The sequence below is a fragment of the Haemorhous mexicanus genome, chromosome 1 (assembly GCF_027477595.1).
Source record: "Haemorhous mexicanus isolate bHaeMex1 chromosome 1, bHaeMex1.pri, whole genome shotgun sequence".
Taxonomy (NCBI): domain Eukaryota; kingdom Metazoa; phylum Chordata; class Aves; order Passeriformes; family Fringillidae; genus Haemorhous; species Haemorhous mexicanus.
Window position 1 is genome coordinate 14,037,604 of NC_082341.1, and position 13,179 is coordinate 14,050,782.

The window sequence follows — 13,179 nt, forward strand, 5'->3', positions numbered from 1 at the left end:
TAAGATAATACAAGCAATTTCTGTTAAGTATTATGGTTTAGGAGAGTGCAGGGAAAAGAAAAAGTTCTTTAATCTCTTTGATCAGATTTGAATGGCAGTAAAATCTTATGCATTAATGCTTAAAATTCGAGATTTTATCAGCAATCATTTTAGTAAGTAGAACTTGAGCTGCTGTGCTGAATAAATATACTTCTCAGTACATGTAATGTGTTGATTTCCCTGGAGTTGCTCCATAATTCATTGTAGAGAAAGAATGAAGAAATAGTAAATAACAAAAAGAAGAAACTGAGTGATATAGCTGTAAGTGGACATGTTCCCATTGGTATGATGTGCATCTTTCTGGCAGCCAGGGATAGCTTACCAGATAATTTCTATAGCAAATTGTTCAGAATTAATCCCTGAATTTCATATTGGTAACAAGAAGCCTAGAGCTGAAAATTATTCCTTATTTCTTCCCCCAGAACCTTGATCAGATCTTCACACGTCCATAAATTCTGAAAGCTCTGTTGGATTCAGTGGATCTGCACAGGTTTGCACTAGTAAAGCTCAAGCCCAGAGATGCATTTTAGAGCTCTGCACAGGAGCTGGCTTTGCTGTTCTTTAGTTAGAATCGCATATGTAGCAATTTCCATTTCAGCAAAGCTCACAAATTAGAAATCTCACTTCTTTAATAGCGTTCAGGAAATATTTCTGCTTTCTGTACAGGGACCCATGAAGCGAGTGCGCGTCAGACGCTCCAACGGCAGCAGAAGGTTCTGGTTTACAGCAGCGTTTGTGCTGCTGGGCCTCCTGCCTCCAGTGTCTGAAATAGAATTACAGTACCATTTGTTATATTTCTAATCATGCTGTAGAAGAAAAGGCATTTTCATGTTTTATGATCTGAGGCCCTGTACTGCGTGACTAGTCTGTTACATTTTGGGGTATCTGGCCTGTGCAAGTTTAGCAGCAGTAGTATGTGCTACACAGTCATGTTTGATATCTGCAAAACTTTTTTTTTGGCACTTGCCACTTGGACTGAAATCCTTCTGATTAAAGATGTCAGAAAAAAAGCAGTATCTTAGAAATGCAGCTAGGTAATGATGACAAAATAAAGTGCTATCAGTTTGGATATATTTTTAACAGGATGTCAAAACACATTGTCATCAAAATCCCCAGAGACACCATTATGGTGTCAAAATGAAACGTTATCAACCTAAAACTACTACAAGAATAACAACGAGAAATAATCCTATTGTAACTTTGTAATGTACTGCCAATATCATGAAAAATAAATTTGATGTGCTAAGTAGAATTACTTACTATGTATGTTTCATTTCTTCCTGTTTACTTAAAAGTATGTGGCAATTATGCTACCCAAGAAAATCTTATAACATTTGCATAGCATTTACTGAAGTAATGTAAAAGTTGAGATACAAATTAGTCATACTGATGAGACCTTGACCACAAAACTGTTGTGTTGCAGTCCTTGGTTTATCTCAGGCATGCCTATACACTTCTATATGCTTCAGACACTAAGAAATTTAAGGCTTTTTTTTTTTTTTATAAAAGAGAATTACAAGCGGTAGCATAATGTACTCTGTAAAGAACACTTAAAATTATACTGAAGTAAATGAGATCTGTTTATTGTATGAACTTTCTACAGGGCTTTAAAAAAGGCTTTTGCCCATATGTGGTTATGTGAATGCAAACACAGAGAGGCTGAGCAACTTGATTTTGTTCTAATGAGTTTTTCTGCCAAAAGATTAAAGTGTTACACTGCTGTGCCAGTTGACCATCACCTCCTACCACACATTCCTAGTACCAGATTTCTTAGTATGATTCATTTTCCACCTACCTTGAGCACAATTTAGCCATCTAGAGTGGATTCATCTGCCCTAATATAATGGTCTAAAACTATCCTGAGCTTGTCCCTCTACTCTTCTTTGTCAATGAAAAAAGTAATGAGCTCTTGAGAGTAATAATTGCATCCAAAGTCAAGTACTGTGATTGCTGTCTGGAATAACTTATTTCTCTGTATTTCCTGTAGAAAGGGTCAGGGTGAGTAGTTTGAACTACATTCTTGCCTTTTAAATTATTACAGTTGGTTGCAAAAAATTGCATCTTACCTTCTCCTGGTAAATAAATTAGCTTTACTATAACCTTTATCAGGCTAATTGTCTTGGCAAAATATTGAAGTCACAAGTAAATGTTGTATTTTGTCTGCAGTATGAGAGATACATGCTTTAGGGTTTCTGAAGTCTGCACTTGGGTTAAGACTAAACAGCCCAATGGCAGGAAATAGTAGAATTCGGGATTTCTAATCCAGTGTTTCAACGGATAGCAAGATCCTCAACAATTACTGGGCATCCTGCACAATACATCTGAAAAAAAATTCCTGAGGAAAAGGCATATTTAGTAATTCCAAGAGGAAAAATAAGAGAACTTGAAAATATCTCAAGTACTAAAAGTTGAGTACAACCTAACTCACTAAATAACCAACTGAATTTCTGAATAAAAGGTAATTGCTGGTTTTTTCTGTCCTTATCTGGAATTATTTTTTTAATACAACTGTAATTTCACAGCAATTTATAGTTTTAAAGTCAATCAAGACAGTGTGGTGATAAACCATGATTAAAACATCTATTTACTAAAATCTTCATTTTTAAAGCACAGTGCTGAAAAGATTTATCCGGAAATCATTTGTTTTGCAAGGTATAATACTGAGATTTGTTTCTACTCAACATATGCATATAATATTTAATTTAAAAATCTTAATTACTTTTTATGCCAATCAGTGTAAATCTTAGTGATAAACTTCATAAGAAGGCAACAGTCGGGTGAATTTAGGCATCAATTCAAGTAATCAATCTTAGCTTTGATTTTATTTTTTCTTGGTTGATTCATATTGTGTGCACAGGCATTGAATGATGAAATGATTAACAGTAACTTCTGATTTAAAGTTTAATTTAGAGATTGCAACTTATCTAGTTTGAAAAATAAAACAATGATCCCACAATTGTCTGTGTTTTATATAGAGTTTCCAATCTACTCTTATCAAAGGAAGTCTCCCCAACTTTCACCTAGATTTGGTATCTTTAGGCCAAGTAATTTTTGTTTGTTCATTTTTAATGGAAAATTTCTCATTCTGCAGTTTGAAATTAGCCTATAGTTAAAGTAAGACGTAATGTAAAATCAATCTAAATATTATTTGAAGATTTATAAGGCAATAGGCCCTCTGTCAAAGTACAGAAATAATTATAGTATAATTATGTTAGAGGCTGGTAAGGACGGGGAAGACGTGAACTTGATGTAATGTATTATCTTTTTTAATGTTCAGACATTTTAAAGAGGTGTCTTAGTCCATAGGTCAGTGTTTGTCTAGCAATGTATTGCTTAATACTGTAGTTTAATGAATACTTTAAAACAAGATGTCATTTTTATTAAGGGCAAGTGTTCACAAGAGTCAAAATACTCTATTCTATTTTGTTAGTTGCAACACCCTGGTACCTATTTATGAAGAGTTTTCTCTAATTGAAGAGAAATAACATAAAATATTTTTTGAGTTTCCAGTATAATTTATGTCAATGCACTAAGCAAGATCTAAATACTTTTAAAGTGAGATTGTGCACTGAAACAGAGCTAAATTTCACCATTTACACTATATTTTTAATGTTGCATTATTTAAATTAACCTTTTTTTTCCAAATCTGTTTTCAAATGTGGAAATTCTGAATATTTTGAATAATTTGAATATCACTCTTGGTTTGTCCTTCAAATGGTGCAATCAGGATTTTTCTTCTATTTTTCAATGTTGCTAGACCCAGCGTTGTTGGCTAGAGCTGGGCTCTGAAGCAGATTTTAGAGCGTAGAGCCCGGTGTCAGCGCAGAGCAGAAGCTGATTGGGGTGACATGTGCTGGAGGCAGCTGGGCTCTCCCTACACCACAACATTCACACCTCACAGGTGGTGCTGGCCACGCACAGATGTTCCTTTTTGCAAATCCTGCCGTGCTTTAAGAAGTGACTGCTCCCTAGCTGCTCCTGCTTCCCCTCTTCTGAAGGCTTCTGCCCCCGTGTCTCATCCTGAGAGATCAGAGGGAGCTCTCCCTAAACATCTTCTAGCAAAGCAGCTGGATTAGCTTAAATGGAATCAAGGCTGACATGGCCTGAAGCCTGCTAGGGATCTTTTGGATGATCCCTTCTGCTGGCACAGGAATGGCCAGCTAGGACCAGGAGGGGATTTCTTCTCTGTGGTCTATGTTAAATGTCTTTGTATTGCTGTGCCAGGCAGCTCTCACATTGGCACAGAATAGCCTGTGATGTTCAATTGTGGGTGTTCATCAGACCTAACAGCACTGGAGCCATCACTGTCTGTTCCAATTAGGACAGGAAGATTCTTAGGTCAGAGCCCATTTCTCACCACCTGTTTGAAGTAATTTTGTATTTCATTTGGAATCAAAACTGCAAATTTCTCCCTTGCTTGATCGGTAGTATTTTTTTAGTTTTCTTTTTTTATTATTATTATTATTTATTAAATCTTCTCCCGTGTATTTCTGCTATTTCTTTAACATTGTCATAAGAAATTCACAATGAGATGTCTTGTATTTTCTTTTAGGCTTTGTGGCATTCTCTTTTTTCGTTTCCTTTTTATGTTTTTTTTTCCTAACTTGGAAAGTGCAATACCCTATGAGAACAGCTGTAACAAGTTGTGTGTGGCTGAAAATTGGCTTGGCTTATATCTGCAAAATCTAACAGCTCTAAAGTAAGGCTTAGACTGTGTGATAACCCAGTAGCTGAGTGTCTGTTTTCAGATGTTTACAGCAAGGTCCTAAAATCTCTGCTTTTCCTTTTAGTAGAAGAATTCCACTGAAAAGTAAGACTGGATTTCAGTCTCCGGTGTGCAGGCTCTGACAGGCTAATAAGGAAGAGTGATGGTGGCAATAAAAAGGGTCTTGGGAGCATTCTTCGTTTTTCACTGGTTGTAAAATGATGGCCCTGCTACAGAAGGGCCACAGAGGGACTCAAAGTGAAATCTAGTCTGGAAAGTTTGAAGAGACTTCTGTGGTGAAGTGATCTCCCCATCAGCCCCACCTCTCCACGTTGTTTATGGCCATCACATCAGAAGCAAGTGCTGAATTTCGAGCATTTGAGGTTACCTTTTTAATCTGAAGAAGAGAGGTGTATCTTTTTAATTTTTAATATTTTGTCTGTTGAAATTATGTGAAATGCTCATCTAAACACAATGACAAAATCTGGAAATTAATTTTATTCATAAAGAAGAAAGTGAGTGCATTTGGAGACTTATGTACTTCACGGTATTGGAGTTGATGAACTTCCACTGTGAAGGTAAACTGGAATGACACTAAAATTCCAAATGAGCTGATTTCACATGCATACATATTGACATAAATCCTAAAGTTTGAATCCTGTTTTGATGGAATTACTATGCTGAAGTGTGTAGGTATGTGTAAAGGTAACATGCTATATCTTGCCTGTCACATTAAGCCAATCCCTGAATTTAGCTGCCTTTAAAACCTCCTGACTTTAAAGCATATATAATGCTCGGTGTTCATTTAGCAAATACGAAATGGCAAAAGAGGATGAGTTTTATAACTGGGTGAACAGTAGAAATAAGCCAAAATTGAAAGAGATCTGGGGAAAAAAATTCTGGTAGAATGTATACCCTTCAGCATTCAAGAAGCTGCCCTTGTTAGAAACTAGCTTTACATGCATAATTAATTTGAGCTGCACATTTTGTTTCTTACGTCTAGAAGAGAAATTTAATTCAGGTGTTTGGTGAACATATGGGGGATTTACTGTGAATTTATGACCTGTGGTTTGAGTGTAAAAACCCAAGATACTAGCTGATAAAACTTAATGAAGCTTGTGCAGAGAAACTATTTTTATTTGCAGTTTTGTAATTCATACATTTTTTGGTTTTTAACACCTCTCCTCTACCTTTTTATGCCTTATTCCCAATAAATTCTTTGACAGTTAAGAAAAACAAAATTAGTGTGGAATAGGGCTTTTTATGCCTCTTTCCAGGTTACAACCACGGTACATTTGTAGTCTAACAAATTTGATCTCTTGCCCAGCTAATTTTTTTTCTCAGATGACTGTAGCAATTCTGTAATCACATAACAGCTCTTTTATATGGCACTGCCCATGGTTGCTCCTGTTTGTGTACCATGTCTCTATGTGTTAATATCCATGTGTTCATGAAAAATCTGATGTCTCGGAAAAGGACCATATGTAGGGCACAATGGAAGGAGAGGACCAGCCAAATCAGTTACACTAACTTAAGCCTGAGGAGTGACATTTAGATGTCAAAAAATAAACCACAGAACAAAACAGGAAAAGACCAACCTGCTCTGGCAAGCTGTGGCAGGTAGGAGAGAGGACAAACTGTGCTGCTGCTTGGCCCTCATCGCCCTGTGCTCTGTGGGCACAGTCATCTGTGTCACTGATGATTAACAAATCTGCTTAAAGTGAGCAAGCCAGCAGCCTGTGCATTGGGACGTGTTGGTAACTTCAAGGCTGGTAAAGGGCACACTTTCATTTTATTTTATGTCCATGACTTTTTGAAATAACCTGACAGTTTCTGCTTATTCACCCTCAAGGGCCATCTGAAACAGACAAATCCGTCTGCTTGGGGTTAAGCACTGTGGCAAGAGTTCCAGTAAATGTAGCAGTTTTTGTATTAGATTATCACCACTCTACTTTCTGTTGGGCTGTTTCATCCTGCTCAAGTGATGAAGAAAGGGGCCAATTTTGTAGGCATTCAGTTAGTCCTGTACTTTGATGAGGATGTGTGCCACCAGCCATGGTGTGGCCACATTGTCAATCCTCAGTGTGATGGAAATAAATTTATTTCCTGCTCCTCTCTGTGTGTAAACAGAGGTAGACACAAATTCAGACCTTAATTTTTAATATGACACAGGTAATCTGTTCAAATGAAAAGGAATTTATATCATACAAATGGGTGATAGTTATTTGCCAGCTTGAAGCAAATAAGAACCCATCTGTGTTTTATTACTGCTATCCAGAGATCTAAGCAGCCGGTCAGGCCGGCGAGGCCCTGGCAGCTCAACTGTAGGTGTAAAGAACACTGTTTGTTTACTAACCTTTTGGTTATTCTAGTCAAGTTGCAACTGCATGGTGGTGTTGTTAAGACCCTTTTCCATGCTTTTTCAGGCCAATAAATTTTTTCCCAAAGCTTCAGTCGTCCCTGTTCAGTGGCATGTTTGTATCTACTTTATCACACCTAAAATCTGACTGTTTTGAAAGGAATACAGCTCTGCACATCAGTGCATGACATCACACTGAGACATTGCTTAATGATCTGAAACCCTGATGGCCATTGCTGCAACTGCTTGTTCCTGGAAATATATGACAGCCCTGGCCTATCTGAGTCTTGCTTACCATTGCATTTTTAGTCTGTGCTGCTGGTGGTGTGTTATGAAGCAGCACTCAAAAAACAACTGATTGTGAAATGTGCCATCTGCAGATGGAAGGCAATGGGGTGCCAAGTAGAGCTGTGATACAAGAAAGCACAGATGCTTTGCAACCCAAGTAAACTTTGGCCCTAAAAGCCTTTCCTTGAATTTTATTTATTTTAAGAACATTTAACATTGAGAGCACTTTGACAGAAGAACATCACTGGTATCTGATGCTAGGAGGTGCTAATTGTCTTCAGTAAATTCACAGCCATCCTGTGAATTTGCCTATTATGCCTATTAAGTAGGCATAAGGGAAGGCTGTCTGGGCAAGCTGTGGTTACTGTAGAGACTTGTAATTCCAGTTTTGCTAAAAATTTTGAAGCTAGCATGGGTTAAATCTTCAATAAACTTTGGATGTATTTCAAGGTAAACTCCTTCCTTCCTGAGAGTAGTCCTGATTCTTTGAGGTGGATCTGCCTTCACATTTTCAGTGCATTTGAATGAAGGACTCAAACAAAACATGGCACATTTAACTTTTGAGGACTTTCCCCATACACCCACAGTGGGAATTTAAGCAGCAAGAACACCTGCAGCCTGCATCCTAGTAGTCTGTTGATATGATTCTATCTTTCTTGGGTCAATTCATCCAATAAGTCAAAATTTAGTTTGCTTTAGACCAGCTAAGGACACTTCACATGGGATATAATTTGTTTAGCTCTACCCCAAGGGATAATGATGTGACTTACATAAAGATTTTTAAATAAAGCAGAACATCTTGGGATCTGAAAAGGAATAAAGTTAGGTTTGCACTGTTGACTCCAAAATTTTATTGGTGACAGTTTTCCCTAATGATTATGATTTTTACATTTTCCTCCTTTTAGAAGTACTAATTGGGATTTGAATGAGATATCAAGTGGGTGTACCAAGTGTTCCTTGAGTGCAGAGGGATTGCAGTGGGAGACATAAAAAACAGCAAAAAAAGCACTGATGATAAGAGTAACTGGATGAAGAAAGGCATGAAAAAAAAGAGGTGACAGCATGGCAGGCCAGGACAGAGATGTGCAAGCCCTCAGTGGTGAGAAGATTAAGGCAGTTGTAATTTAACCTGGAGAATCAGAACAAGGTTGAAATGAAAATGGAAACAAAAGGAGGTGAATCTAAGATATAGTCTAAGCCCTCAAATAATCTTTTAAGAAACGTATCTTAGTGCCTCCTTAGCTGTCTGCCTTTTCCTCTTCTAAATAAAAAATATTTAATTTTTTTATTATTATTAACCCACTGACTTGATCTCACTTTCTGTTTCTTAGAGACTTTTTGAGCTCGAAGAAATTTGAGGAGATACAGAAATGCCTTTTTCTAATTTTGCTCTTTTTTCTTCTGTGAAATAGTTCTTTTTATAATTCACTTCTTTTGCAGTTTTCTAAATCTGAGTCATGTCCCTTGCTTTTCAGATAAAATAGAAATATTGTTAAAAAATTTATCTTCTCTGCCATTATCAAGCCTTTAATAAGTTTGAATAACTTTTCTTAAATCAGCATGACTTCTTCTTTCTTTTCATTTTTTGTAAGGGTTTTTTTGGCATTAAAATAAGTCCTTAGGTCTGGAGACAAGTTGATCATAAATCCCAGGATCCTCCTTGTCCTTTGTTACTCCTCTTTGCAGTGTCTACAGGGTGACAAGTTAATGCATTGCTGTTTGGGAAAAGACACATTTTGGCTCCATGGCATGGACACTATGCATTTATTTTCTTGCTATTCCTCTGATAAGGTAATTGTTTTAATGAATAACTATCACAAAATGTGCAGAAGCCCTCAGGTCTGTAATAACCCTTCCAGTAGCCCATTTTGGGGCTGGTACAGTGTACCCTGCATAGTGCACAAGGTTTAGTGCAGTACTTTGGAGTTCACCTTCTGCTTGCCATTGGATAAATTGCTTCAGTGTCACTTCTGCACTGTGATCCCTAAAAGCTGAAACAATCTTGATTACAGAACCCTGATTGTTTACCCACCATCTTGAGTACTACAAGGTGTCTATGGATGGCATTTTCACAGTAATTTTTGCACAGAAATTCAATTACTTTTCAAACATATGCCTGAAATTTCAATATTTACTATATTTTTTCATTTTTAAGTGCAATTTATCATGTAGGAAACACCTGTCTGTGTAGAAAGCAGTGGACTACTTGTTTGTGGATTAACAATAACAGTTTTAAAAATCAACAGACCATTTAAAAGTGTCTTGTCTTATACTGGATTGTGATGAATCCCTTTAAAATGCGAAGTGTATAGCAATGCATGGGAAAAAAACAAGTGGTTGTATAGTAAAGCTGGGCAGACTTTGACAATAAGGAATAAATTTACATAAAATAAAACTGTAAATGGAGATAAGCTGTTCCACAAAATGAAGTTGAATTAAGGAAATAAAATTAGCAACACACCTACAATGAAGTGGAAATCTTGAAAATACCAGTGTTTCATTTCCACCTGTTCTAAATTAAGCTTTCTTTTAATTGTACTTTTCAAAATGGCAATTAGCACATAGAAACTGACTTACCCTACAAATAAAGCATTTCCTAAAGCTCCCATTTGGGTTTTTAAAAGCATGAAAGAAAACACTTCTCTAAATTCCTTCCTTTTCTTTGCCTTTGGTTTCAAATAAATTTTAAAAATAAATCAACCCAAACCACTTCAAAAATTAGCCTTTTCCAGAACCATATTAATTTTTCTGTTTAGCCAACCAAGCACTGATGAACTCTATTTATTGGCACTGAAAAGAGTGGGAGGTAATGTCTCAAACATCTATAATCTCCAATCCCCTGCACCTACCAATCCCAAAAGACATGGAAAACAGTCACAAATGGGCTCAAGAATTGTCTCTTTTCATATGAAAGAAGTCACAGGATATAAATTCACTGTGTTTTATTGTACCCTGTGTCTAAGAAAGGAAATCCATGGAATTGCTATCCATTGTCTCTCTGCAGATTTCTCTTTTGAAACAAAGTAATAGATGTTCATTCCTCATCAGCTCTTTTGAAATAAACAACGAAATGCAGGGCACAAGAAGCCCACAAGAACTGATTAAAATGCTTCTGGTTAGTCTTGATATAGCATATTTGTTTGTCAGGCTTTCTGTGTTCTCACATTACCATGTTTGAAAGAGGGGGGTTGTAGGGTCAGGTGGGAGCTGCACAGCTGGAAAAATGTCAACAAGATTAATAAATACCCACTTTCCCCCTTCTCTGTGAAATAAGCCATTCCTGTGCATATTTCATTACATGCACATGGTTTCGTGTACACCTGTGCCGTGGAGCGTGGATTACTGGGTATTGTGGAAAAATTGATGGTTTTGGAGGATTGAAGGTTCTGGGTGTGCTGGTTTGTGTCAGTACCTCTGGGACTGAGCCCTCCCCAGCCACCAGTGTCTGTGGGGCCAAGGGAAGCCAGCTCTCACCTGCTGCCCAGATCCATTCCTGCCTATGGCCCTGTCAAATGGATGGCTTTATACTGGCCCCCAAGCCTTTTAATGCTTTCAGACTGATCAATTTAAAAGACTTGTTAAAAACAGAACTAAGGGATGACAGGCTCTTATTGATTGGGGAAAATAACCAAATTTTATATAGGTAGAGCCTCCAGACATTGTAATTAATTTGATGTGAATAAAGATTGGATAGTACTACAGTTTATTGATCGGGGAAAAGTATCTTTCTTGTTTATTCAGTAGCAGAGATCATTAGGACTTTTAATTTCCCTTTATGTTAAGTCTGACACTACTATATCTATTCTTCTTCATTCTCTAGGAGTGACATATACTGAAAAGGTGCCAACAGCTTATGATAATTTTTAGAAATATTATTATTTGTCTTATCCTTGCAACATCTGAAATTTCTTTATTAGACAAACAGCATTAATAATCTTCAAAAAAACTAAAGATCTTCGGACTAAATGCTTGTAAATTATTGTCATGTCTGCAGTCCTGCACTGCAGCAGCAGTCCCAGTCCCAGGTGGCAGGTCCCAAGTATATTGATCATTTCCATCCTTCCCCTTCTAGCAACAGATCGACCCCCAACAACCACGACCGGATACAGCGCCTGCGACAGGAGTTCCAGCAGGCAAAGCAGGACGAGGACGTGGAGGACAGGAGACGCACTTACAGCTTCGAGCAGCCGTGGGTGAGTGCACAGGGCCTGCCACTGCTGGGACGCTTGGCTGACTCCTGCTCTTCCTGGCTGGGTTAGGAGCAGACCAGAAGGGAGGCAGGGTGCTCTACCTCCGTACTTCTGCCCTTGCTGTGATCCCCATTTTTGGTTCATTGATGTTTACTTCAGTTCTAAACTTCTTCAGCCATCTGTCATGGGTGCAGACAGCAGTATTTGCTCCGTGGTTAGACCCTTGACTCTGGGAGTTACTGCTTGGATTAGTATCAAAGGCAGTACCTATTGATCTGAAATTTTCAAGGAAAACCAGAAAAAAATACATACTAGTAATAAATAATGGAAGATGTAACCTTGTAAATGCTATTTTCTCTGAAGCAATATCACTGTGTTTAGTTATTTTCATAAAGGCAGAACTATGTCTTTTCACAGTAAAAGAGAGATGAGCTTCCTTTACAATAGTACCTCTCTGACACTTACATTAGCTAAGACACTTCTGTACTGAGATATATGTCCTAATTGATCTTTTAAATTCTGTTCAAACTGATCCAGTAATGTGATACAATTATTTAAATACATGTGCTTATCTTGATTAACATAATGGAATGAATTAGTGCTGCTTTTTAATCAATTACATATCCTGAATTAGGATCCTTTAAATATGAGGCAAAAACTGTAATTTTATTGAAAATTCCATGATAAAGACAGTGAACAATTTGTTTGTGTTCCCAAAAAAGTGGGAACTGTGTGGTGACAACAGCATAATCTCTCAGCTTCCTCTGAAGCAGGTGAGGGTGGTGAGTTTGAGTTATTGCTGCTCAGCAGTTCCATGTACATAAGGCCAAGGTGGAGAAAAGCCAAAGAGCCACCAAGTCTGTGTATGAAGTCACTGAGAACAACAGTATCAGGATATAGGCTTCTCTTTTCTTGTATTAGAAAACATCTAACTTCCTCTGAAATTGAATAAATAATATAAACTCCTTTTTATGAGCAGATGCTTTCAGTTTGAGGTGGGGAAGATAATGTGCTAGCTCATCACAGGGATAGTTTAGCCATTTGGGGTAGATTGGGGCTGGGTGTAGTTGATATCTTCTGTTACCCATATCAGCTACTGTTTGGTTTCCAAATGAGAGATTTCAGCAACATTCTTGGGAAAACTGTGTATGAGAAAAACTTGCACTCTTGAAAACTTGGGAACTTAACTACTGAAGGTCATGGGCCAAATTGTTGTATATCTAAATGCCATAGCAACTTTAGACAGTCAACTTGGCTTTTATTATACTTTCTTGTAATGAACGAGAAGGGAATTATTTGGATGACAGACTGATTACCTTAGGAATGGAATAATTTCCTAAATTCTGGGTCAGAACATTGACCTTTCTATTTTCTCTTATTCAAACAAGTGTTATCTCTCTGTTTACTCCCCTTCTGCAGATCATGCAAATGAGCTCAAAGTGACTAATTCAGCTTAATGTATTAATATTAGTTCTGAAGCTTATTGTTGCTTTTGTAGGAGCTGCTCTGTTGTTAAATACAAAAGTGACCAAATGTTTTATTTTAGATAAGTACTTTAAAAAAAAGTTGCCCAGAGTCTATTTGACTTATAATTTTAT

General features: G+C 37.2%; 1 protein-coding gene across 12 annotated transcripts in view; it reads left to right on the plus strand.

Annotated features, from left to right (window-relative positions):
• The window catches only part of PARD3 (par-3 family cell polarity regulator), a 447,781-nt gene that overhangs the window by 417,751 nt on the left and 16,851 nt on the right, over positions 1 to 13,179 (plus strand). For all 12 annotated transcript variants that reach the window (XM_059840275.1, XM_059840315.1, XM_059840296.1 and 9 more), the window contains one exon: positions 11,464 to 11,584. In XM_059840275.1, coding sequence (XP_059696258.1) covers positions 11,464 to 11,584 — 121 coding nt within the window. The remainder of the gene's footprint in view (positions 1 to 11,463; positions 11,585 to 13,179) is intronic.